The sequence below is a fragment of the Elgaria multicarinata genome, chromosome 2 (assembly GCF_023053635.1).
Source record: "Elgaria multicarinata webbii isolate HBS135686 ecotype San Diego chromosome 2, rElgMul1.1.pri, whole genome shotgun sequence".
Lineage (NCBI taxonomy): Eukaryota > Metazoa > Chordata > Lepidosauria > Squamata > Anguidae > Elgaria > Elgaria multicarinata.
In genome coordinates, this window is record NC_086172.1 from 133,799,117 (window position 1) to 133,818,588 (window position 19,472).

General features: G+C 37.7%; 1 protein-coding gene across 1 annotated transcript in view; it reads right to left on the reverse strand.

The window, feature by feature from the left end:
- The window catches only part of RYR3 (ryanodine receptor 3), a 401,651-nt gene that overhangs the window by 208,603 nt on the left and 173,576 nt on the right, over positions 1–19,472 (reverse strand). Inside the window, exons 32-38 of the mRNA XM_063117743.1 lie at positions 18,049–18,214; positions 12,845–12,931; positions 11,237–11,463; positions 9,541–10,342; positions 8,509–8,709; positions 6,771–6,873; positions 4,404–4,541 (exon numbers count right to left, since the gene is read on the reverse strand). Of these exons, the coding sequence (XP_062973813.1) occupies positions 4,404–4,541; positions 6,771–6,873; positions 8,509–8,709; positions 9,541–10,342; positions 11,237–11,463; positions 12,845–12,931; positions 18,049–18,214 (1,724 nt within the window). The remainder of the gene's footprint in view (positions 1–4,403; positions 4,542–6,770; positions 6,874–8,508; positions 8,710–9,540; positions 10,343–11,236; positions 11,464–12,844; positions 12,932–18,048; positions 18,215–19,472) is intronic.

The following is a 19,472-nucleotide window of genomic DNA, read 5'->3' on the forward strand; positions in this document are numbered from 1 at the left end:
ATGATCAGAATGAATTCAGATATCAATCATTATACTCAGTTTTTCTTGTCTTCTTTGTCATGCTTGGCTGAGTATTGAGGATAGAATGAGGAATATTTATTATCAGGGCCTAAATATCCCTCTTTTGGGTCTTAAAAACTGCAAGTATGCAAAAAAAACTGCAACCCTATTCAATGAGATTTAAATACCTATTCAAGAATGCTAATATGTTATAGTTCAGGTGCAGTAAAACACTTAGATACATACACTACTGTTCATAGAATCATAGAATAGTAGTGTTGGAAGGGGCCTATAAGGCCATCGAGTTCAACCCCCTGCTCTATGCAGGAATCCACCTTAAAGCATCCCTGACAGATGGCTGTCTAGCTGCCTCTTGAATGCCTCTAGTGTGGGAGAGCCAACCACCTCCCTAGGTAATTGGTTCCATTGTTGTACTGCTCTAACAGTCAGGAAGTTTTTCCTGATGCCCAGCCAGAATCTGGTTTCCTGTAACTTGAGCCCATTATTCTGTAACTTGAGCCCATTATTCTGTCTCCCCTCAGTCTTCCCTTCTCAAGGCTAAACATGCCCATTTCTTTCAGTCTTTTCTCATAGGGCTTTGTTTCCAGACCCCTGATCATCCTCGTTGCCCTCCTTTGAACACGCTTCAGCTTGTCTGCATCCTTCTTGAAGTGTGGTGCCCAGAACTGGACGCAATACTCTAGATGAGGCCTAACCAGGGTCGAATAGAGAGGAAGCAGGACCTCGTGCAATTTGGAAGCTATACTTCTATTAATGCAGCCCAAAATAGCATTTGCTTTTTTTGCAACTACATCACAGTGTTGGCTCATATTCAGCTTGTGATCTACAACAATTCCAAGATCCTTTTCATTTGTAGTATTGCTAAGCTAAGTATCCCCCATCTTGTAACTGTTCATTTTGTTTCTTTTTCCTAGATGTAGAACTTGGCATTTATCCCTATTAAATTGCATTCTGTTGTTCTCGGCCCAGCACTCCAACCTATCAAGATCACTTTGAGGTTTGTTTCTGTCTTCCAGGATATTAGCTATCCCACCCAATTTTGTGTCATCTGCAAATTTGATAAGCGTTCCCTGCACCTCCTTGTCCAAATCATTAATAAAAATGTTGAAGAGCACTGGGCCCAGGACTGAGCCCTGCAGTACCCCAGATGCAGTAAAGTTTATCTTTATTTATATAATTGAGACTTGTAAAAAGTTCTCGATCGATAGGTTCTGCAAAATATAGAGGTCCTACAGGTGAACTTGCCAGATTGAAGCAAAACATATAGAGCATAAACCACCTTAGTATTCTGCAAAGAGCTGATTAGTTAATAAATAAGCTAACTTAAAGTGTTTTGGGTTGACACAGCAATTTTTGCTATTGGACAACCTTAACTGCCAATAATATTAATTAGAACATTTCTATTAATGTGAAATTATCTAAAAGAAAGTTGAGAGTTCCAGCAGGGTAGGGAGACTAGTCTTAAAACGGGTATTGAGTAGTATGTGTAGATCAGCCATTCCCAACTGGGTGCCCTCCAGGTGTTTTGGACTACAACTCCCATCACCCCATGTTAGCTAGGTTTAGAGGCCACCATGTTGGGGGAAGCTAGCATATATTATGATGCTTGAAATATTGGACCTTAATAAAATTCACAAGCCACACCCAACTTCACCAATTTGAGTCATGTAACACCTCCTGCAGGCTTCTAAAAACTATTATTAAGGTGGTGAGGCCCTTCCTTGGCCCCCTATAACTCAAGCCAAAAGAATTATACAAGCTAACTATATCTGTTGCTAGTACTTAGTTGGAATAATAGACCAATAGCCCAGAAGTAACAATAACTGAAAATATCTGAAATTGTATTTTATGATTTGCAAACTGAACTTGCATGTATGAGAAGACTAACATGAGCAACTATATATTCTAATGCATCAGAACATATCTGTCCTGAAATTGCAGCAATATGACAGTCATTTTATATCAGGCACAGTTAGGGATATCAGACCAAATTACTAAAAAAAATACATGATTCTTCAGATCTGCAAAATCTGTTGTACAGAATACTAGGGAATAGAACCATTCTGTTATGTCCCACGGGTCTGCCACTTTATGCTGATCCTTAAAAAAGGAGATACTTGGTAACCCTAGATTCCTAATCTTGTCACCAAAGTTAGGTTCAAGAATGTCTCTCCACAAAATATTGTCTTCATCTTACACATTAAATGATATGGAAGTTCTAGTTTCACATTGCTTTAAGATTACTGATGCAGTTCCAGTAGTAGTGTGTAGTATTTTTATCATCTTGTTATCTAAGCATGCTTGGAGAACCAAGTTAAATAATTCAGTGAAATATAATCTAGATTTGCTTCCAGTATTATCACAGCTTCAGTGGAGGTAGTTTAATGAAAAAATACATCTGCAAAGTGATCAGGGACAGACTCCCATGTATTCCTATCCATTTTTCCCCATTCATAATTATTCTGTTCATTAAGAATTGTGGGGGATATTGTATGCCATACTAATTACCTCTAAGCGATTGAAGACTGGCTTTAACAATTTCAATAAAAGCTAAAGGGAAAAATACTGGTGGATGTATTCAGCAGTTTATATTACTGGTCATTTGAAATATAACCTACATTTAAATGTACTATAAATGAAAACCTAATCAACATTACACTATTCCTACAAAACATATACTTCTTGTAATTTCATGGATACGCCTCATTGGATAGTTTTGGGTAATCATATTTTGGCTTAATCAAGCCGAGATTTGCACACGCCTTTTCTCTACACGGGCAGCCCCTTCATTCCTCTATTTGCGCAAACCAGGCAGTCTCTAACCTGGAGTCAGCTCTGGAAGGAAACTCTCAGTAATTACATTCTGAAAAGTACTTCGAATGTATTTTAAAACAGAACATGAAGATACTTAACATTTCATAGTATTTAGATATATTTATGATACTTTCCCTCAGGGAATACATACTATTCACTTTTAATGAATAGTGATTGTTCTTTTCCACCTCCTGTATATCTAATAAAATAAAAGGTCAATAGGGAAAGGAGAAGCAGACAGATTGATGAACTATGGACCAAAGTTTTCAGACAAACCGATTATATCTAGACGGTATTTTGCTCAGCACTCTGCTTTCAGAGTCATGTGTTACAGATTTATAGAAGCGTTGTGAAAGATGAAGGTCTAGTATATGAATAATGGTACCTTCTCCTACCCTAGGCCAAAGATATATACCTAACATTGCTACTGAAATGTAAACTCATTTTAGACAATATCTCTGAAAACAACATTGCTGCTTTACTATCCCAATACATAAAGAGCAGATTACTAAAGAGATACTGGCACAACCCCTGGTTTCCAGATCACTTCATGGCTTTAAAAAAAAAAAGGCTCCATGAAAATTTGAATAGATCTTCTGTCCATTTCTACTTATGTACATTTTTGTACACAGTTTTGCCTGATAAATGCATTTGCAAGCACTTTTCACTTAGATAATGTTTTGTTGTACTTTCCCCCACAAAAATATACATTTTTGTGTACACATTCCTGTAAATTATACATTTCAATATGCATTTTTTGGTTTAGAGAAATGCATTGCATAATTCTGAGAAGTGTTGATACTGAAAGATAACTGTGCTCTGGTTCACATATTAGTTCAAAAAGGGAAACTTGTTCATATCAAAATATGAACTGAATGAAATTCTCCCTCATCTCTACCCAAAACATGCTTGAGGTCTGTACCTGAGTTATCAATCAGAAAGCCCATGCTATTAGGGGTTACTGTTGCTATCACTACAAAAGCTTCGGCTATTGGGCGGTATAAAAATGTAATAAATAAATAAATGGAGCATGAAATACTTACCCATAGCATAGTCCTAGATTGGATTGTTTTCCAGTCTCCTAATTAAGAATCGAGTATTTGACATTTGGACTTTAATTTCAACATATAATATATATATCAGGGTATGCTTCTCAGTCCAAGGGCTGAATTTCAATCTGGGAAATGTCAGGTGGGGGGGGTATATCCCATCTATGTGTGGGACCAAAGGCAAAACCTTTCCAATTTTAATCCTGCTCAGAAGTAAGCAAGAAAAGTCTCTGCATGTCTACTTCAAAGTAAACAGGACTGAAACACTCAGCAGTATTTTCAAGTAGCATCCCAAATGCCAAGCCTCTGCATGTCTACTCAGAAGTAAGTAGAAGCTGATTAATTCTAGAGCTTTCTTCCCAAGCCCCACCCTTTCTCCCTTGCAGTGAAAAGCTCTTATCAACTGCTGATATATTCATACTTCCCAGCTCACATTTCAACAGTTTTCAAATACACTGTGTTTTCCTCTAAGAAATAAAAATAATCTGCATCAGTATGGAGAAGATTTTAAACTCTTACTAGGACATCTTTCTTCTTCCTCTGTAGGCTCTCTTTTTTCTGTTTTGGGGGCCCCTTTTAATTTATATATCAATGAACGTAGTTTGCCAGTCCATGAGATATCTTCCTCTTCTTCCTCTTCTGCATCTAGTGGAATGCCTAAAGAGTAATAAACTTAATTTGAAACAAAGTGGAGACAAGAGGTTGCCAGAACCGCCCAGAGAGCTTCGGCTGTGGGGCGGTATAAAAATGTAATAAAATAAATAAATAAATAAATAAATAAAATTAAACTGATGCTCCAGACTTAAATGAACAACCACCACCACCACAATAATACTTCAGGGGGCACCCATGCCCACTTCATGTACATGATTAGGTATGCAAAGCCAGCCCACAATTGAAACTCTCTGTCAAGGGAGGGCTGCCAATGAGAAATGACAGATTTGGTATGGGGAGCTCTTATGCACAAAGCTACAGGCACAGAGCTCAAAGTGTTTGCTCAATGACACAACAATTCTGAACTGTAGGTCAGTATTACTTTTTCAGTTTTGGGGAAGAGGATAGGGGCTCAGGCTAAGACTAAGCTAATAACTGACAGATGAGGAATGAAGATAATGACTGCAGCTGAAGTGTTTTATTGGAGTTCCATAACGTTCTGCCAGGCTTCTGCCTGTACATTTACGTCTGCTTCATCACTAAACAATCTTCATCACTAAACAATTACTATTGATCTAAATTAAGAATCTCAGAACTATTTGAGTATCATGAAAATACTGAATATCAATCATTCAAGCTTTAATTTTCTTAAATAATTTAAACATACTTACACAAACTCTGTTTAATGATGTAAAACACCTGCTGGTGAATTTTTTTTGTATGGAATTGGAGTGTAGATATTTTTACTTATTAATATATGATCTGAATTTGAGAAATACAAATACATCGGCTTCTGTTCTGTGTATGGAATGGGATGCCTCTGCCTTCCCCTCCCTGTTGCAAGCCCCTGTGCCCCCTGAAGTCTGTTTCTGAGGGTTGAGGGACCCTCTGGAATAAATTTGCATATGGCACAGGGCAGTGGGAGGCTGCAGCCCTACGTGGGGCAGGATAGCTGGAAATTATGGACGCCTGGTTGCTTGAATGGTAGAACCTTTTGCTTGCACAGCACCACCTTTGGGGCCAAGCTACATATCAGGAATGTAGAACGAATTTCATTTGATAGAATTGTTTGAGATGAGAGATTGACTTTTTATTCACTCAGTATTTTAACACTTAATTTTAACTTAAATTTAAATTTTACTGTTTTAACTCTGTATTTTAATCTTATATCAACTTTGCTGTGTAGTTTATCCTGGTTGCGCTTTTTATATTGTATTTCATAATTGTGTTTTAACCTGTTGGGTGTTTTACTGTGGTTTTAATTTTTGTGAACCGCCCAGAGAGCTTCGGCTATTGGGCGGTATAAAAATGTAATAAATAAATAAATAAATAAATAAGCACACTTTCCCAATTAAATGTGATTCTCTAATATGACAAACTCACAGCTAAGAATATTACAAATACATATAAATAAAAGTAAATTGCTTTTTTTTATTCTTTTGGCCTATATAATTACAGAGGATCTGAGTACATAGCAAAGTATTTTAAAAACTCATACAATTGTAAAATTAGCAGATCAAAATACATGAAGTATTACAAACCAGCCCTCACAATACTATTTCACCAATCCCTTTGAGCCACGTTTATAACCAAAACCTCAAACCCCCAAACATCAAATACTTGTGATAAAATTGTAAAACGGAGAAATACAGATTATGATAACTCGTGGGGAGGGAGGAAGGCAAACAGGACGAGGTCCTGTATATATTGTGGGGAACTCTCGGTGAGATACACTCAGAGTACAAGATACCTCTGTAGGTTCCCAGTAGGTTCCTCTTAGAGAAGGTTAGGACACCTTACAGTATATCAATGATGCAGGGGGATGTGCTGCCCTCATCACTAACATTTCCAGAAATACATCGTATTATTCTTCCCACAGGAATGAATAGCTATTATTCACTTACATGAGAGAATGTAGAACAGCTTACTAAATTTACATGTTTGCTCTGGAAGAAAAGATATTTCAGAAACTAGTTATGTGAGAGCCACTGCCACAAAAACATTTTTGATTGTAAATATGTGTGCTTTGCTAGGTGTTAATGAACATTTAGATGATAATTCTGATTAACTTTTATGTTTTCTTTTTCATCTTGGTAGTTTTCTGTTATAATTCATCAATACAGGTTTGCCAAGAAAATCCCCTAACAACAAATCACCAGCAGGAAGTAATCTTTCACAGACAATCAAATTCCCAGCAACAATATGCACTGCCCAATAAACACAGTCACTTACCACAATGGATTAGGAGATCATCATGAAACTCATATAGCTCTTCCTGAATCTCTTCTGGACAAGGGCAATCCTCCCCCAGTTGAAAATTTAACAACATATTAATCTGAAATTAGAATATTAAACTAATTTAATATTCAAAGAAACATCTTTGAAGCATAGTTACATCCATTACACTATGGCCACTGCAGGCAATCTATTTAGGCTGCACTCCTGTTATATGCATTCCTACGAGTAATTCTTATTGCACCCAATAGAATGCAGATAATCTATAGTAATCCTTATGATATTGACTATGTAGTGAGTATGGGCAAACTACACATTATAGGCAAATGCATGTAACAAAGCCCCAATGGCCATTTTCTTTGCAAAGGGAACCAGCTTTGGATAGGAGAATTTTGAATAGTGGAGTGCTTAATACTTTCCTCACTAGTGACATGGCCAGATAAACCCATCGGCTGCAACCCCTAGCCCACCATTATAGTAGGCCCACTAGCTACCCCAGATTCTCAGCTTTCAATCAGAATGAATCACTAGCACTTATAGAACCTAAACTATGAGACAAAATGTTCAAGCAGTATTCTGTCCAATTGTTTTGTGAGACATGTTACTACCTCTCAGTATGTTTAGCCAATGAGTGAAGTCATAGTTATGACTGACATTTCTGGAGCAGCACAAGTCATATAGATAAGCGTAGCGTGACCACTTGTGTGTAAAAGGGACTTCCTGGTTTATTTCAAACTTCCTTTTTGTTTTTAATTTACCCTCATGGAGCACTGATTACTGCCCATAGAAAAAAATAGAGAAGCCCGGTGTACCTGTGATTGGGCAGTAGTATATCTAACGAAAAGCAAGTTAGTAGCAGCTACAGGAATTCATGCTCTTTCTAGCTCAAGTCTTATTTCATTCATGCACACACAAAAATGTTTTCTTTTTTTCCTTTTTTTGAGATAGCATTTTACTGAAACAGCTGGGCATTTTACATAATACGGTAGCTTATCCTGCACTATTAATAACACAGTGTAAGTCAATTATGTTTTAAAGTATATCTGTTTCTTACTTTATTTTCATTTATATTCTATCTTTCCTCCAGAACTAAAGGTCCCCCCCATTTTTATTAAAAAAATATTTTTGCATTGTTGTACACAAAATAGCTAGCTCTCTCTCTCTTGCTCTCTCTCTCTCTCTCTCTCTGTGTGTGTGTATGCACAAATCTGTGTGAGTTTAGTGTTTGGAACAGAGTAGGGAGTAGGAAGCCTGCTCATCCCAGGGCCCAATATGGCCTTGATCCAGTCCTGACTGGCCATTTTTGCATTCAAAATGGCATATAGTTACTTTGGCCTCTTTGGTCCTGCAGTTGTGTTTGTGAAGATAAACATATCTGGAACAGTTGGTGGCAAAGCACTCATCCGCTGAGTTGCTAACAATGGCCTCTTCCTGAAGATGCATTTCTTTCCAAAAGAAAATATTCTCTGTGTGAAATGTGTTAAGCTACTCTTTGATACCTAAGATATTCTAGTCAGCGGATTATATAAACAGTATCTGATTGCAATCTGTGCTTTCCATGCCCAAATAAGTAATTCTTCTACAGCATTTCTAAGCCAAATGATATCCAAGTATTTGTTATTTATTGTTTATGAGATTTTTTTTAACAATATAAGAATCTCCTCTTTGTAATTCTACAGTTGATGATACAAGACATACAAAAACAAACCCCCATATCCCAGGGTTCTGCTTTTACCTGTTCTTGAGGTGGAGAACGAAATTCCTTTGTCTTTCTGGCAGTTAAAGCAGCAGACATATTCAAGGCTTGCATGAGTTCATTATATCTGTATTTCTGATTATACTGCAACTTTGAGACATAAGTATCTGCAAATGATACAATGGCTTCCACTCTGTGTTTCAGCTCACAGTCGCAGAAATAATTAAGCAGCTCACACATCTAGCAAGAAATAATAGGTGGGTGCATTATATAGCTGAAGTACAATACAGTTATAAGTGAAAGAACTACAGTAGATCTTTCTATATTATTGACAATTGAAATTCAGTTTTGTGGTCAACGACAAGGAGAGTGGGTTAGATCCAAAAGGGGCCCTTTCACATGTGGAAGGAGTCTTCCACTTGAATGAACTGTTTTTACACCTTAAAGACAAAAATCTCCATTGGTTTTACTTCAATAGACTAACATGCCTACCCCGTGAAAAGAAATCCACCGTGTTTTTTCTGCTTTTACAAGAGTTTGCAGAACCTCTTGCAGAAGCACGAGAATCTCAATAGAACCTACCTATTATAACACTGTAGGAACTCTTGTGCAAGCTCTTGCACAATGATTTGCAGAACTGCACTAGTGGCTACTTTCCTTCTCCACATAGTTTTTTTGGATCCAACCCAATGTTTCTTGTTTGCTTGTTAACCTATATGCAATAATTACAGTAGAGGGGACAAAACCATTGTACAAATTTAATATGAATAGAATTTCTTTCTACATCTGTGTGTTTTCCAATTCTGCACCCTTAATGTGCTTTAGAAATGTTCATCTCTTATATCAAGAGCATGTGATGTAGCATTTTACCAATTTTGCCTTTAGTGGAACAGTAACATAGGAAGACAAAAGCAATTTAATCCTAGTCAAATATGAATACTAATGGAAAAATTATGATAAAACTTTTTCAAGAATTCGGATTGTCAGGGTCTTTGCTGAGGTTACTGGAGAACACTATAAAATTTGTTTTAACAATATTAAACACTTCCGCATTTACTTTAAGGTTGTCACCTGGAGTTTAACAGATTCAGGTAATCTTGTTTGCAGCAAGCCTTTTACTGGAGTTTTAGTTTCCTTGATTGCCTTTTCCCCAGCCTCTACAGCTTTTTCTTCTACCTGTGTAACATCCTCTTTCTCTGCTTTCTCCATTGCTTCTTCCTTGGGCTCACCAAACACACATGGATCGATGAGGAGTAAAATCTGCTTAACATCATGATTATCAAAAACTCCCATTATGAGCAAAGTTCCTATTAGTTTCAGGACAGGAACAAACTGGAACTCAACTTTCCCTCCAACAGGGTCTCGTATGTGAGTTCCACTGCAGTAGACTGATTCTGTTAGCATGCTTATGGCCCTGGACTTAAGCATCTCAAGCGGTATCTCTGGACTAGGTTTTTGATGATCCTCATGAGACAAAACGAAACAAGGGGTAGAAAACTTAAAATTGGGTTTCAAGCAGGTGCTAAGCCCAACTCCAGGCAAACCATGTCTCTTTGATTCATCTGGGAATAATTTGATTTTTCTGGTTTCATCTGTAATAGGAATGATAAATTCATTGTTCATCATGAGTTTAGCTTCCTTGGAGTATTCTAAATGAATGCTGATAAGCAAGTCATAGAATCCAAACCGTAAAAATCCAGGCAAATATTGATTATCTATTGTAAAAAATAATTGGGAAATATCCACATGGCTGCAAAGTGCATAAGCTACTCTGTTATTACCCAGTGCACAAACGGAACTATATAGTTTTAAAGTATGGTAGTGGAACCTCATCAAATCTTCTTGTTCACATAGCTCCAAAATATCAATACACCTGAAATGAAAAAACCAAAAACAAACATTTCATAAGCGAGTTCTTTTTACTAAATATATTTTAGTAAGTATATTTCTTTTATTAAGTATTAGGTCCTTCATGAGGAGGAAAGAAGGAGGGATTGCATAAAGTAGATGTACACTTGGGAATTGGACTCCCTTCTGCTTCAACAGAAAAGGCATGATGCTAAATAAATAAATAAATAGAGAGACCTTAAATGAAAACAATCTCACTGAAGATGATAAAATACAAACTATGATTTTTCAAGCTGTGTAATATTTACCATTTTCAACAAGATTAAGAACATAGAAAGTCTAGGAGGAAATGAGGTATATTGCTTGATTGGGGAGTACATCTCAATTAATATTTATATGTAGTCAGTGGAGGCTGGAGTCTCAGATTTCGTTGGGGCTGTGAATCCATTCTGGGTTTCAGCCAGAACTCAAAAAGAAGAAGAAGCTATCCAAGGTTCTGAACCCTATCCCCAAAATAGGTTAAGCACCTTTGATAGATCTTCTTTAGAGTTCTGTCTGGTTCTGACTGAAGGCAAGAATGGATTCACAGCCCTATGGAAATCTGAGCCACCAGCCTCCACTGTACTCATTAAACGGCAACTTTCTGAAAATATTTGTGAAACCAAGCTGTGAATAAAAAATGAGCAACCATGGTTTATTTTCAGGGTGGCTTAACATGCTGTGTGGACTCGGCCAGTATATTGTACATTTCTATTTGTCATTGCAAACAAAGCAAAAGTGCTATATTTGCAAGTTTTAAATAAAAAAGTGGGAAAATAACTGGGGGGGGGGAAGGAAGATTTTCTCTTAGACACAATATGTATAAAACTGCAGAGAGATATAAAGCTTCTTAAGGAAACAAATGTTGTTTGAAATCTACCTGCTTTCTTCTGGAATATGAAGGGCCATCATCTGCAAAGGTTCCAGGCATTGCACCAACCACCCATGACGGTCACTGACTCGGTCAGCCTCTACTTTTAGAAAACTGTTTGGCATTCTGCTCCACACAACAGGTGTGATTGTTTGAACATCTAGTCGAGGAGGACACTGTGGAATAGGGTTTCTTTCTTCACTTTTAAAAATTGCTGCTGATAATGGCATGGTGTTCTGTAAAAACATACATGGAGAATTTTTAAAAACCGAATTTTAAATTAATGCTGTAATATATATTGAAATGCAGGTTGCGTTTTAAAAGTATGAATATATGCATGCTTGCCAAATGGATGCTGGGACCGATTCCAGCTCCCCAGAGATGAACCAGAGGAAAGTAGTTGCTCTGCAACTTTTTCCTGGGCTCAAAGCGCACACCAGCAACACTGTGTGATGCCAGTTAATGTGAATGAGGCCCAGCCCACAGAGCATTCTGGGAGACATTTTCTCACATTCCATTTTAACATAGTATAATTTGTTATTTATTGTTATCTTAATTTGGGGTTATTTCACTAATAATTCATGGGATGATAAAGGCCCCGTTCAGAAGACACCTTAAACCACTGCTTTAACCATGGTGGTTAAGCCAGAAAGCCAGGCCATGTTCAGAAGACACCTTAAACCACGGTTTTAACCATAGTGAGTCAGGCAAAAAGCCTATTCACTGTGGTTAAAGCCATGGTTTAAGGTGTCTTCTGAACGGGGCCATTGTGAGCTTCCACTGACTAATTGCTATAGTGTATGTGATGTTTTGCTGTTCAATGCCTGTTCTAGATGTAAGTATGCGTAAATGTTTTTAAGAATGTTTATTGTTTAAAGCTGTACTTACTGTGTTTATAGTAGAACCAGGATGGTAAGTGTTAAATGCTAGATGGAGGGGGAGGGAGTGACTAGGATGTGAGGAGAGTGCTGATTGGCTGGTGTGTTGACGGTCTGGATTGGCTGCTGGCAAGAGCATGGGAGGAATTAGATGAGAGGGTCTGTGTGTGAAGTGCTGGATGAGAGAGAGTTAGGTTTTGGGTCTGTCAGAGATAGAAAGGGTCTAGGGTAGGATCTACATGAGTTGTTGTTTTGGGGAGTAGATAGAGGTAGGAGTGATAGTGTGGCCTAGAGGGTAGAATAGGCAGGGTTGAAACTGAAGCATTTTTGAAACCGTTTTGAAACTGTACTGAACCCATTACGCTTTGTGCCTGAGGAAACCATTATGCTTTTACAACTGCAATACCTGCAATTTACAACTGCAATTTACTTGTTAATAAATCTTCTTTTGTTTCACTCTGGTATGGTTTGTCAGGTACCTAAGTTGAGGTACAGGTTCATGGTGGCAGCGGAAGGGAAGGTGAGAGGACAGGGGGCTGAGCTGGGCTGCTGTGAGGCGAGATAAGGGTGGCGAGTCACGGAGTCAGAGTGCAGCGTTCTGAGGAACCACCCCAGGGTTGGGATCCTTTGATTTATAGGAGAAATAAAGGAGTCTCAAGGGGGTGGACCTCACAGTGTGCATTCCTGAATTTATTTTAAAACCCAAGTTATCTAGTCATAGTAATTGCATTACAAATACCTTTAATTTACCCAGTTCAAACTGTATCAGGTTTGTGCTTGTAGGCTGTAAAAAAACTGCTGGAAATAATTTTGTGTTTGGTTCAACCTGAAAAATATATGTATCACAGTTAAAATAATTGCACAAGCCTATTATCAACTTATGCTAATGATACTGCGATGACACATTTACTAAGGCTGCAATCCTATACTTGGGAGTAAGTCCCAAAATAAGGCTTATCTCTGAGTAGACATGTAATCATTGTAAAGGTAGCACAAACAGTCAAGCAAAGAAATATTCCCATAAATAGTTACAAGATAATATAAACAGGGAAGAGAAGCATTATTTTGGTCTGTGGGTTACGTTGTCATGTTAAATTGGACCATTTCCTTCAAAGCAAAATGCACGAGAGTGAAAATATACACTCTCTCACACACATCCACAAGCACACAGTAATTTGTGTGTTTATATGCTTCTTATTTCTAAGTCATATGCACATTTATATGCACATGGATAGTCATTCAGATATTTGTGTGCATACACTCACAAAGGCAGTTATCCTTTCAACTTACATACACAGGCAAATAGCAAGTTTTTTTTATTTCAACTCAACAAACACAGAGGAAAGGATTAAAAAACCCTCCCCCATACCATGTTCCTGATTGGAATCCTCTCCCCACCAGCATGGGTCTGTTTTCATTTTTAAACACCACTGAACATTGCAAAGGATCTAATGACACATTTCCCATGTCTTAGGTTGGTCCTGTATGCCCTGCTTACAATAGCCTGCTCCTGTGCAGCTTTGATGCTTCTGGCACAGTGTAACGGAGATCAACCATGAGTCTCCCCCATCAGTGCCCACAGCTGGATTAAGGGCCAGACTACAACCTGATCTGCATCTTCCTGGCAATGTGTAGTTCAGGCAGAACCCATCCCCCTCATATGACATCATCTCTTCAGTGATCTTCCCCAATACTCCAAGTGAAGTGAGGCTAGGAAACATTAGCGGTATGAAGTAACACCATATTTATTTTCAACAAATTGTTATCAGGAAGATGTGGGTTGATAGTGCCAATATCTCGCTCCACAATGTGTAACTTGGGCCTAAGGGCCAAACTACAGGTTCTGCTAATCATGCATAATGAAACTATGCATGATAGTTTTCTGTAAGCACACGTAACCCTGATTTAAATTGGGACCATGGCGCTCTGGGAGGTGGAGTTAAACCCCTCCTCTATCCACCCCTCCATATACCAAAAAAAAGAGTCTCCATTGGAGTCAGTTGAGCCCTTACACAAGAGTAAGAAAAATGATCATGTATAGTATAGTATCATATATAGTATATGATATCATATATAGCATAGTATATACACTATACGTGATTAGCAGAATGTTTATTTTGGCCCTTAGACAATAAGAGTCATATAAAGCAATGCTAATAAAAAATACTTCAGGACTGAAATGTTTTAAAATATATATTCTACCTAAAGTTGTATTTGTGAGAAAACAAATACTGTTTTATTTATTTTGAGTTTTATATATTGCTTTCTTGCCGTCAAGATAGCAAATGAGCAATAAAAGTAAGCAATAATACAATAAAACAGCAATAAGCCGGAGATAAAAACCAAAACAAAAATCAACAATTTCATATAAATCTGGGTCTTTAGTGGGAATGCCAGAACTGGTTGAATACCAGTTCCCTAGATTGAAAAGCTAACAGCTCTTCTGTCAGTTAGTCCTTATCTACCCCATTACTGAGTCCAGGCACCTGTTCAGGATGTCTACTCCTATAGGAGAAATAGAACTGTGCCTGACGACTTTTCCCAATGGTTTCATATAGATTTTTAATGGGAAGTTTAACAGGATAGGCCAGCCATATAAGCATCACTGCAACATAAGAGTCCCCATGACAGACTGGTGATCCAGAAAGAAACCATTGTTGATGGTATCAAACATCACTGAAAGGTCTAGAAAGTTCTTGGTACAGATCATCCAACAAGGAGACCAAGACCATTTCAGTTCCCAAATCAGCTTTCTCCAACCTGATATCCTCTAGACATATTGCGGTACAATTCTCATAATCTCCAGCAATGGTTATTCTGGCTTGAGGTGGTGGGAGTTGTAGTCTAACACATCAAGCAGGTACTAGATGTACCTAGGAACTAGAAATCAGTTTAATCAAAGTTGATGTAAAATAAATGCATATACAACAAATGCACATTTTATTATCTAGAGCCTATTCAGATGTTAATTAACCCATGAATGGTTTGTCTCTGGACACACTGTGGCATCCAAACGTGGCCCAAGTTTATAAATATGAAAGCTGGAATAACAATACTTTATATTTGAAGTGGAGGAGAGATAAATAATGGATAGTTAAGTTTTAAAAAATACAAGCATCATATTTTAAGCTGAATTAGAAATATATTTCCACAAACCTCTCAGTTCTATTAAAGATTATAAGACAAATTCTTAAACTATAGTAATTGCCTTTTGTTTCCTACTATTGATTTATGGACAAGATATTGCTGCTGCAGCAGAATATAAATATGCGTTAGCATTCATAAATCTAAAGCAGATTATATATCTATATATCTATATCTATATCTATATCTATATATCTTATGTTATTTTTCTACTCAGAGAAGAACAAGAAAAACCACAAAATCAAATGAACCCCCCTCATTTTAATAATTTTGTTCAGACCTTTGTGAATGGAGATTCTGCATACAAATAGTGTTCTCCACTGTACTTTAGGTGATTGAAAAATGAAAATAGATACTGCATTGAAATAACAATTAGGTAGTAGTCTTTGTCCATACTCAGTGTGGAATATATCCTGCTAATCCCAATAGTGTAGAAAAGTATGCTTACAAAAACACAATTCTTTATTTGTATTTCAGGGTTTTTCCTCCATCCACCCCACAAAAAGATAAATAATTATTTTTAAATCAGAATGATGAGAAAATAAAATAAACAATAGGTTGATATGCAAAACTAAAGTAAAATAAAACTTGAAATTGTAAGCAGTTTTTTCTTCAACTTCCCCATAAAGCAAGAGTAAGCTGTGTGCAGACAGATTTCCACATTAGTTTATATTCAATAGTATTTGTCATTCGTTTTATACAGGAATCCCAAATACTGCACTATTTAAGCCTCTAACTGAACTACAACCCAGGAGCAATGGCCACGTGGTATGCACTCCTTGGGATGGTCCCAGATATCCTGGGGAAAGTCCCTGGTTGTCCCCAGGATCCCCTGTGCATCCCCCTGCATAGGGACGATCCAGGGACTACCCCAGGATATAGGACTGGTGTAGGGAATGTTATAGACATTCCCTATAACAGACTTAAAAACAGCTGTGGGGGAAAATGCAGTAGTCTATACATATAGGAGCAACGTTGGAGGAATGACATTGGCAGCAATGGAAATTCACTAATGATGGTAAATAAACATTCTTTTAAAAATGAAAGTCTTAAAAATAGATCATACTGAATTCAATGCTTGCACGTTCTTTTTCAAATACCACCTCTTTTTTTCAGCCCACAAGATAAATGTTGGCTTAATGTTCAAATATTTTGTCTTCATAAAGATCATACAATAATCTTTATCTTCATAATTATAGTTTCATCCTATGTTTATTTTGTATCCATCACACACTGTGCTAAAGATAGAATGATTAATTTCCTTGCCAGCTTTCCTATGAAACTCCTGACTGAAGTTGAAAATAGTGTCACAGGGAGAATCATCATAATTTAACTAGGAGATGACAACCTTTGTCTCACATACGGGGACAAGGGATTTCAGCAAAAACTACACAGATTTTAAGTACAGGGTTGATATATGCTGCAGCCTATTGTGATTAGCATCACGATGAATTTTAATTCTCAGACATGTCTCTATGTAGATTTGATGTAAGACCCAGACAGAGAACATAAATGATTTTGTGATGCAATTTCATTTGTGATCTCAAAACGCCATCCCAGACTATAATTTTTAAGTGCAGTTGTTAATTGTGTTTTACAGTCCAGAAGAATTTCTCTAAGAAAATAGGGATATTGTATTTTTCCAGCACTCAGACTGTAATATTTTGTTCTTGGCAAAATGAGATGTCCCCTCCCCTCTCCTCCCCAACCACTGTTTCTAATGAAATAATGTGTGTAGAATGTGATTGCACAATAGGCACATGTTAGATAGATACTGTCCATTAAAGCAAAAAGCTCCACCACCAACGCGATTTTGTGAATATTTTTAAAAACGTATTTGAAACCACTAAAAGGGGTGGATAGATCCCCTGTGTGGGGGTACATTCATGTAGGCCCCATTTCACATTGAAGACTATGTGCACTGTCCAGGAGAGTGCACAAAGACAAGTCACATATTTTCTGCAGCCACTTTGCTCAGCACTTGTCTGATTGTCAGGCTGAGCCTCCATCTGCAACCTGTCCACCTCCCCCATAAGCTTACCAGGCCAGCTATGGGGATGCGCAGCATTTAAGCCCGGTGCAAACCAAAGAAGATTAAGTGAAGCAGCTGCCATTTTTATTACCTCAGAATGCCTCTGGCCCCATGTAATTTGGGGCCCAGAAGAAGCATTCTGGGATAATAAAAGTGGTTGTAGTTGCTGCAGCTGCTTCAACCAATGCTTCTCTGGTGACCTGCTGCCAAAGTTTGTTGGGGGTTTTTTTGTTTTGTTTTAATGTTAAAAAATGAGATGACAGCATTAGCCCCTATGGGCCCCGGAATTTGCCTCACCATGCTGGGTGCTGATGCTCGACTTAATATGAATCAACCTTAAATTATAGAAGCATTCCTGAGAATACAAATTCAGCATGACCCTACTCAAAATAGGCTGCAGTCTATATCAAACCATATTAAAATCCAAGCCGTTTTTGGTGAAGTTTCTTCAACCTGTATATGACACAAAGGCTTTTCAGGGAGGGGAGAGCAAGTACAGAAATTAACCACTCCCCTGAATGGGTGGTCAGTGATGTACAAACTGACAGCAACGTGCCATGCACATTTGTGCAGATCGTTGGTCACAATTGAGTGAGTACAGTCGACTACTCTTCATAAGGATATCTGGATCAAGGCCCTGTAATATATGTTAAAAACCTATATTGTCACACTATAGCATGAATATCAAACACTCATCATATGTTATCAATTGTATTTTGATAAAATATATAAAGTTGAATTTTCTGGGGAGAAAACAACGTTGATACCTGGTAGAAAGTTCCCAGCTCTTTTCCATTGGCTGTGAATGACAACATTCCGGTAGCCAATTCAACAAGACATCCAATTTCTAAATCAACATTACCACGACCTGATCTTTGTGAATTAACAGATGTTTCTCCTCCCCAGACCAGGTAACAATTGCTACGTTTTACGCTGAAACGAAACAATCAAAAGTTATAAGAACAATCAGAGGTTAATGAAAATGCAGATTTCTTCAAATGTATATTTATTAGGATCTGTCCTATCGCATTACAGCAACAAAATACAACAAATGTTCCATTATAACTTAAACTGAATTAAAAACTAAACTGAAATCACATTCTCATATTAGTTTAGTAAACAAGCCAGCCAGGCCAGCCAAAACAGAGAAGAGTTTTTGAGTGTTTCTAAAAGAGTCTCCAATTTGGTATTTGAAGATTCTCCAGCTGAAGTAAGTTCTATAAATGTGAGGTCACAGAGAGCACCCATTTGCCCATCTCTCCTGAATATGGCATGCGTGGATAGAACCACAAAAAGGGTATTTTTGGTGGCCAAGCCATTTAGGGCTTTAGAGGTTAATACCAAGGAGGTGCTTTGGATTCAGCTCAATGCCAAACCAAATCAGGCTGATTCAGAAGATATATGAATTGAAGCGAGGCTCCCCCAAAGCAGACTGGATCTGAAAATCTCCAAAAACTTTGTTAGTGATTTGGAGTGACACAGAGATAGTGGGCCAATTTGCATGACACAGCCACACCATTGAGTATTTCAATGTGCAATGTTCTTAATTAGTTCTCTCTCCAAACAGCAAGAATATTTTTTTGTGGAGTTTGCAGGACCAGGGAGAATGTAGCATTGGGTGGTTGCGTGAAAAATGCTGGATGTTCAAGTTCTTTTGCCTCTGCCACTTTATGTTCCACATACTATTTCTTCGATTCTAAGACACACTTTTTCCCCCCAATATAAACATTTCTAAAAATGGGGTGCATCTTAGAATCGCGGGTGTGTCCTAGGGTTTTTTTTTTCTGTTGGTGGTACTGAAATTAGTGTGCGTCTTACAATCGATGGCGTCTTACAATCAAAGAAATACGGTATATCATCCACCTCCGTCCTATTGTACTTTCTGGAATTTTGGCTCCAATTGAGCAAAAAACAAATAAGCCTTAAACTGTTTTCCATTTATCATAATGCCCTAGCCTGCAACCTATCCTTCTGATATTTTGTAGGTTTTCTACCCATGAAAATTCCTACAATATACCTTTTTTCATTTGAACTGCCAACCCCCCCCCCCCCAAAAAAACCCATGACTGGGGGAGAGGGGAGAATCAAGCCACTCTCCAAATTTGAAGGTTATCTTCCAGAGAAAGTACTGCACCTATCCTTCCAAAAGTTTTCAGGTTTCTTAATTGCAGCCAACTTTTCTGTATGCCAT